We start from the raw sequence: 8508 nt of genomic DNA, 5'->3' as shown, positions 1-8508 counted from the left end.
CCAATGATGAACTGCACTGAGATATTGAGCGATACAAAACTGGCTTAACATATTGACTACCGAAGTTTGAAGGGTTTACTGTGCAAAATATATATACTTGCAGAGATTTTAGATTCTCGTGGGGTATGGATCTAGTCCATTGTAATCATAATGATTTTTATCTGACAATCTGGCTCTCTATCTATCTCTTTATCTCCCTTCTCTCTTTTTGCTCTGTCTCTATCCTAAAATAGAAATATATTTTGTGGGGTATAGATCTAGTCCATTGTAATCATAATAATTTTTATCTGACAATCTGTCTCTCTATCTATCTCTATATCTCCCTTCTCTCTTTTCACTCTATCTCTATCCAAAAATAGAGTAGATTATTTTGCCTCATTTCGGAGAGGGCAAGCGCGATAACCCACTTGGATCCTAAACTCGGACGACTAAAAATAACACATTCTTTTCTCATGATACTTAGCATACGTGGTCTCAATATCAATTGCATCGTAGAATGTATGTCGAGCAAAGCTAGGATCACCATCATGATTATCAATGATATAGATCATTACTAATGTCTTGAAGACACAAAGTTTCAGATGCGACCTCAACAAGTTGAATAGAGGTATAGATCTTGAGACGATGACGAAATGACGGGAAAAAAAATAATATTAGGCCTATCCCACCATGGCTTCCCATTGACTACATCAACAATGAAAACATCTTACTTCCAAATTATCTATAAATGTACAAAGTTGTTTCGCTACTTAGAATAATTCAGCTTCCACCAGTCAGTTCTAATCACATAAAATAGATAACCCCACGCTTCGAAAATTCGGTTTTTTACAGCGGTGTATGTACAGTTGGCTTCTTGAACACCCTCATGAATAACAGAATAAAAAAAAAAATCTGACACAAAACCTACCTACACACACACACTAACACACACACATACACACACACACACACACACACACACACACACACACACACACACACATAAGTGATTAAACATGGGAAGGCGTGGGAGGCATATAGGCCTTCCGATGCATTTAACCTTGGAAGTTAGTCTGATTCGAGAAGCCCGAAGAGTGTCCTGCACTAAACAAATTAATTATGTGAAAGCTTGCACCCAAGTCACTCATGATTGTTTAAACTAACCAGTGCTGGCCCAAGGATGCCTTCGTCTCCATGGTGATAAGACGTCACTCTTCTTTTCGACAACATTCGTCTGTAATACACTGTGTAATGTGTTTGCTTTGAGGAACAATGCCATGATGGTGTTTACCTTTCTGAAGCACACGGAAAGCTTCCCATGTTGCAGTCTTCGTGTGGGCAGGAGTCTGACACCGCATTGTCACATTGTCTAATTTGCACATGCGACAGCAACCAATTTACTCTTTTCAGAAATTGAGTGTGAAACGCTTTTTAGATTTAATGGCTTCCTATTTTCAGAAAATAACTTTTCACTGTTGTGTTTGCTTGATTTAACCCCATTCATTCAGATCAATTCAAGCATAGGGTGTTTTTTTTTTTAACCTTAATGAAGCCAGATTTGTGATGTACGTGTACGTCTTACGACGACATTGTAAATACACATGGGATCATTCTAACATCGTCTTGTTTCATGCTATTTCCATTAACTTGGTGACTGAATCAACGTAAGAATAATTCCTGTATAAAAAAGAATGATATGTATGAAATTCATTAATGAATTTGCTTGAAACAAAGATCAGTGTTTTGTACACAGCAAGTAAAAGAGCTTAGTAATGTTAGTGAAGAGTCGATAAGGCTAATGTAAGAATGAAGTGTTTTCGTCATGCACGAAGGAATTTGATAGACGTTAATTTAAGACTCATCTTAAAAAAAAATGACAAGTAGACGTCCTTTCAGGATCTACACCAATGTGAACTAAAAACGTTAATGGGCTGTAATAGGGAACATGATGATAGCAACCTAACAATAAAACGTGAAGTTTATCATTCAGTCACTATTATGCTTTGAACAGTGAAACGGTGCGGTCAAAATGAGCTTCATGATTCTACTGTGAACTATGGTAACTCCCACTCGAATAAACCCGCTACAAAAAAAAAGATAAATAAATAGAATTGAAAGACAATCGAGATATCAAATAAAAGACGAAAAGTGTTTGAACCAACCAAGTCAGGGTGTAACTATTAAGGACAATATTCAGCAGCAAGTAAATGCCCGGGTGTATATATAGAGATACATCAACCGATATGTTACGTGTGGTTATTGCATTGTATATCTTTGCTGTCATTTACTATAGTAGCCACCGTAATCATCAACAAAACGCTTTCCCGTTCTGCATCCAAGCTGCACAAAAGCAGGGTATCTTAACCATGTTAACGTTTCCCATTTCGTGCATGCAGCAAATTCAATCCATAGTAACGCAAACAAAATAATAAGCGGCTGCGTTCCTAGAAAAGAGAGTGTGAGAGAGAAATACTTATGAAAGTGACGTAACAGAATGAAATGTTTGAACTTCGCAAGATGGTATTAGCTTGTTGAAGCTTATCTCGGAGGGACACTCTGACCACTAATTAAACACACTCGAGTTACTTCTCAATGAACTCGACCATTAGCGACCAATTGGTGAGTAGTTCGGCCAATTATCTGGACCTGGACAGTAGGTCGTATGAGAGTGCTGATGTCAGAAGAGAGCAGTCGCCGGGAACAGTCCCCGGGAACAGTATCCGGGAACAGTCCATGTTAGGCCAGAACTTCGCCATGGAGTTTTATTAATCAATTATTTAAGGTTTCACTTCAATGATATCTAAAGCAAGCAGAACAGCAGATCATATTTAATTAGCAGATCACGTGAACACGAAAGATTGACACAAAGAGCCAATATTCAAAACTCCCTAAAACAGTACAGTATTACACCACGTTTATATATCAACATGGCCACGAATGTGTGGGAGTGATTTCTATGATTCGTAAACGACAAACTTTGGGTAGTCGGTAAGTCTCCGGGCAGATATTCGGGTCTAAGTGTGATATTCATTCTTGTAAATTATGTTCTCTTTATCATGACTCCGAAAGAAAAACTTTATAGTTTCTCCGCTTTATCTTTATCGTCATTAGTATTTGGATGGCTTGATGAAAATTGACAATAAAAACGCTATAAGAGCCATGTACTCAGCTTTTCTTTTCTTTCTGTTTATTCAACTCCAAAGAACATGCTAAATCAAATATCAACGGGCATTATTTTGATCAGACCATGGTTGTGTATACTGATCGACAAGATAAGAGTAAAAACTAAAATCAAAATCACTATGCACAATCAAACGCAAACGATCTTTGACATCATTCTGTTCACAACTCTGAAATTCATCAAGAGATCTGAATGCTCTCAACGTGTCTCGTTGTGAATGTATATAGGCCTACAGAGTTGCACATATCGCGTAGGCCTCGATGACATTATTCTCACAATATATATAACTCTTATTTCTTACACAGAAATGTTATAATGTATGCAACAAGAAAATGTTCGGTAACATAACACTATAAGCAAGTTCTTATAATGCTATGCCTACTATCAAAATCGATCTCGGATCTGAACCTCCTGCATCCTTTTATTTGTACGAAAACAAAATAACAAGAGCAAGATAGAGAGAGCAAAATATAAGTTATGATGTTATGATCAATCAGCATTTTTTATGTTAGTTTCACAGTTGTTTTATTTCCCCAATTATTGTACAAATGAATTACATGATGATGATGATGATGATGATTATCATTATTATCATTATTATTCAATTCAATTCAATTTAATTCAATAGTTTATTCATTATTATCATTAATATTATTCTCAATACTAAAGAAGTATATGTAGAAGAATCCTTTGCATGATTTTCAATTCATGGTAAGTCTTTTAATGTAATTTCGGAACAATGGTGTCCACTGGAGATTAGTCGAAGGCGAAGTCATCGCCGGGGGGGGGGGGGGGGAGGGAATGTTAACTTCCATGACTCTTATATTTATGTCCGAATTTGACTGAGACTTCGGGTTAAAAATCTGCCTGTCCAATTCTTTTGGGTTGAATTTGATTTTATTTATCAAAATCAACTTATAAACATGGAATGGTGTGACAGTGTACATAGGATACAAGCTAAATATATAGCCCCTATGTATTTTTTGTTTTTTTTAGGGAAGCACAAATTAATAATATGGCCTAATATCCGTTTGTAGTTTCAGTACCTCCGTCGATCACTGTCATGTTTGTTTTTGCTGTTGTTTTTGTGTATATCACGTGAAAAATAGTTGCTGAGTGAATCATAAATGTGAAGTCAGTCTACTGTTTATTCTGTGAATATTACTCAGGAACGTATGGAGTATTGACTCGATAAACGTTGTTTTGGATGACATCACCAATAAAAACGGATTGTGGATCATCTACAAGTTCTAGCTAGTCTCTTCCCCAGTAGCGAGCTACAAGTGTACAAACAACAGATTAGTAATCAATTCATAAATGACAAGAATTCAAAATTGTTCATAAAACATTAAAGTCAAATTTGGCACGTCTATCAGTATGATTTAACAATGAAGTAATAAAGAACATGAGGCTATTTTGGTACAATGATGAGCATTACAAAGCCTATAAAATTAAATATACTGAGTCTGGAATATAGAGACTGTTTGTTCATTTTTTTTAATTTGGAGATTGCTTCTGTAAAAATGGCGACTGCCGGTAGTAGTGGAATACCTGAGAGTCTGAAATCAATTCGTCCTTTCTTGCTTGTCGCGAAAGAACATGATACCAGAGATCCTGTCATTGCATATTTTTGTGAGTACAATTGTATCCTAAAATTGTACCTCGGTTATTGACGAAACAGAGTTGTTTTTATGCGTGGAAGGAGCCAAGATACAGGTGTAAGCCATTATATGTAGTCCCATATATTGCCAAATATGTCAGTGAAAGTACAACAGAGATCAAAAGTTGTCAGCGCTTCATTTACTGATTATCTGTTCCATTCCTGTTTTGCATTGATGCAGGTCGATGCTATGCAGTAGAGATAGCAGTCAAAATGAAGGACAGACCGCCTGAAGTCACTGGCTACCTTGTCTCTCTGATGGACCAACTGGAATCGGTAATTTTACCTTAGCCATGGCATTGCCATTGGCATTAATAATTTTATTATTTAAATGTTAGGCCAAGTAAAAAAAGAAACCAGTTTCTCGTCCTCGCGCGCATCGATTTTGGCCGCCGCATCGATTTTTTTACTATTTACTATTTTCAAAATGGGGCTGAAAATACCAAGAAATTCATAATTCTCGTCCCAGCCCGCTCCCCGCCCGCATCGATTTTCAGTTACCGCATCGACTTTTTTGATATTTACTATTTTTTCGGCCGCCGAAAAAAAAAAGAGATCGACAATTCACCTACCAATCGTGACGTCTCATTTCTAATTTTTACGCCTTGCGTCCTCTACTTAGCTGTAGACTGTAGTACAGCTGTAGCTTCTGTGTGTAGTGCGTATGTAATAACGCATGCATTTCACACTGCGAGCTCGGCCGATCGGCAAGAAGGAATGACCCACAAAGCAGTCGAACTGCACTGTAGTTGGATGGGCAGCGCGGCGGGCCGGCCTACTGGGCTGTGATGTACAGCGCACTCGGTACGTCGTGAACGCGATAGCGGCAACATTTTTGCGAACAATCGCTGATATTCCACGCATATTTCGCGCGTTGTTCGTATTTTTCCCCGTTTCTGATATTTTAAGCGGATGAATTGTACTGCACAAATGCTTGTGAGGATTGTACGGTATCGAGTTTGTATACATTTTCATGTCATTGTGACTATGTGCATGTGTGTGCAGTGTCGGAAGGTACGGTGCCAGCAGGGAGGTCCACACCTCCCTGGTGCCAGTGCAGTGGCCGTGCCGCACCGTATATCGGCAAAGTGTGCGTGTTTTGTAGCTGTCCAGGGTCCCCATCCCCTGGTCTGTCACGGCGATACATTCTATTTTGAAGAGAAAATGAATGAGCTTTTCCAGCAAATGTAGAATTATTAAATGGGTGTATCTACAAAATAAATAACTTTTCCACGGATTCTGGTTTGTCTCGTATTTCAGCGGGATACTTTTCTTCACGATGTAAATTCACAGACACAGCCGTGAGTGGTATCATCTGTAGTGTGTACTGTTATACAATCATTCATCATCCAAATAATGAGTGATTTTCAAATGTCTTTTTAGAACATGAAGAAACATCTTTAAACGTTTAATGCTAGAATGCCATATCAGTATCATTTTGACATCCATCTGCAATTGTATACAAGCCAGTTTCCAGTTGAATGTGCTACAACACGATTGTACTGTGAAGAACTGCAGATACGTACAGCTGTGTGGACACAAAAAGTCACAAACACCAATAAATAAAGCAGTGTTTTGAATATCATGGAATTTATTTCAGTCGTACATTTGTTGAAAGACATGTTTTATACCTGTTTCAATTAATAGCACAATACATCAGAATTGCAAGTACACTGGTATCAGAAAAGCAATTACAACACTAAATACCAGTATTAAGATGGTCATTTTCCCTTGACATCTGTAGTGGAAAGAAAAAGCAAATGTATTTTTGCATGCATGAAGTTTCATTTCAAGTATGGTACATATATCTATTTGTTTGAAAATGCACAGAGTGCAGGCAAGACGTACACTTGGGACCTGGTCTCATAACACAGCTACCAGAGTGATATTTCATTTCATAAATTGAATATAGAAAAAAAGCCCCCTCTCGTTACCTTTCTCAGAATTACCGGACGAGAAACACATTGGATTATTACTTTCATTTTGACGATCCTTGAAAAAATAGTAAGATATCAAATAGTAAGGACCTCCCTCATCGCCTTGCTCAAAAAACGCGGACGAGAAACTACTTTCTTTTTTTACTTGGCCTTAGCTTAATTTCTTACAATTAACATTCAACAGAATGAAATCTAAATTACACTTATATTTGCAGTCATTGTGCAGTCGTATTGTATTTATTCCTCTGCGAGGGTCCTACACAGTTACCTGTGGATTTTGATTGAGACATCATGGGTGTATGCAAGGGGGGGTCGGGAGGGTCGTACGACCCCCCCAAATTTTCAAAAGGTCCACTTTTTGTAAAAGACATTTTTGTTTTTTGAGGGCTTTTTACTCTATATAGGCCTACAACAGGGAAAAAAAGTGACCGGTGTTCCAGCAAATTGTCAAAAACCTCGTAAATTTCGTAACTTAGTTTTAATATGCCATAATTTACCTTATTTCTAAGCCGCACTGCCATGCCGAAAAAGTCACTTTTGTATGCACCAAATGGCCCCATTTTAAGATACAAAATTCAAAAACTCCCTGCCGTGGGAGGGGGGACACCCCCCTCCCACACCCTCCCCCCGCTCGGTCGCTCCGCTCCCTCGCAAAGGCAAAGGTCCAAAAATTTTGATTACGACCCCCCCAGAAAAAATCCTGGATACACCCCTGGACATTGACAGAAACAAAATCAGGATTTTGTATTCTTTAACGTTACAGGTCTCCTACTAGTCTTACTGTATGTGATTTGTAGCTCACTAGACACGGGGTGTTGATATTTTTTAGCATTATTATTATTATTTGTTTTTATTTTAATGAATTCCAGCAAAAGAAAGCGTTGCTGGCACAGGGCAATGAAGCAGTAAGCAATGACCTCGTAGCGTCTGCCCATGTGGAGAACTATGCTCTCAAGCTTTTCTCGTTTGCGGATACAGAGGACAGAAAAGGGGTCTCCAACAGGTGAGTTCATTTATTTATGTCTGTAAAGACTTACCAGTACTGGGCCCGTTTCATAAAATTTGTCATCAGTGACAAGTTGTCATAGATGTGACAAGCTAGTGAAATCCTTGCATCTGATTGGCTGAGAGCAAATTTGTCATAGAAATGTGGCAGTTTTCACTGATGACAAGATCCACATATGTGTTGACCACTATTGTTGCCAATTGGTCAGTACGTAACCAAATCGCTGAATCATTAATATATGCATCATATATTTTTGAACATTTTTTCAATATTTTTTCTTTCTGCACAAGCCCACCTCTTCAAAAAAAAAAATCCTCCTGTTCATCTGTATTCATATCCCAGTTGTGACATCATCCTCCTGTAACACTTACAAGTTGAACAATGGACACAGTTATGTGCCCTATTATAAAATGGGTTCAAGAATGTAGCCAATAGGAAGCGCTGAAATGAGACACACCTCCTTCCTTTACTTCAGTACAATTGCACTGCCTGTAATCCTATGGTAGATTGCCAATCGTCTGTGCGCGTGGCGGCTCCTTTGATGAATTGCATGCATACGCGCTGTCAATCCTGTAAACAACTTCTAGTTCGGGCTGCCGGCCGGCCGGCCTGTCTTCCCTTGTGCATAACATGTGTGGCGTACGTACGTATACTCTACTATACGTACACTTTGTACAGTACAGTAGACCAAGCGTTATGGGACCGGACGCGTACATGGAGTCACTTTGAAGAGCAAATCCAACGA

The 8508-nt window shown here is 38.4% G+C and overlaps 1 protein-coding gene across 1 annotated transcript in view; it reads left to right on the top strand.

Annotated features, from left to right (window-relative positions):
* The first annotated feature begins 4683 nt into the window (after positions 1–4683).
* LOC139709133 (vacuolar protein sorting-associated protein VTA1 homolog) overlaps positions 4684–8508 on the top strand; it is an 11746-nt gene continuing 7921 nt past the window's right edge. Inside the window, 3 exon segments of the mRNA XM_071621094.1 lie at positions 4684–4792; positions 5002–5096; positions 7627–7760. Of these exon segments, the coding sequence (XP_071477195.1) occupies positions 4684–4792; positions 5002–5096; positions 7627–7760 (338 nt within the window).

The sequence above is a fragment of the Diadema antillarum genome, unplaced genomic scaffold (assembly GCF_040938485.1).
Source record: "Diadema antillarum isolate AM-2024a unplaced genomic scaffold, OU_Dant_1.0 seq00001410_RagTag, whole genome shotgun sequence".
NCBI lineage: Eukaryota > Metazoa > Echinodermata > Echinoidea > Diadematoida > Diadematidae > Diadema > Diadema antillarum.
This window is presented reverse-complemented; position numbering and strand designations above follow the sequence as displayed.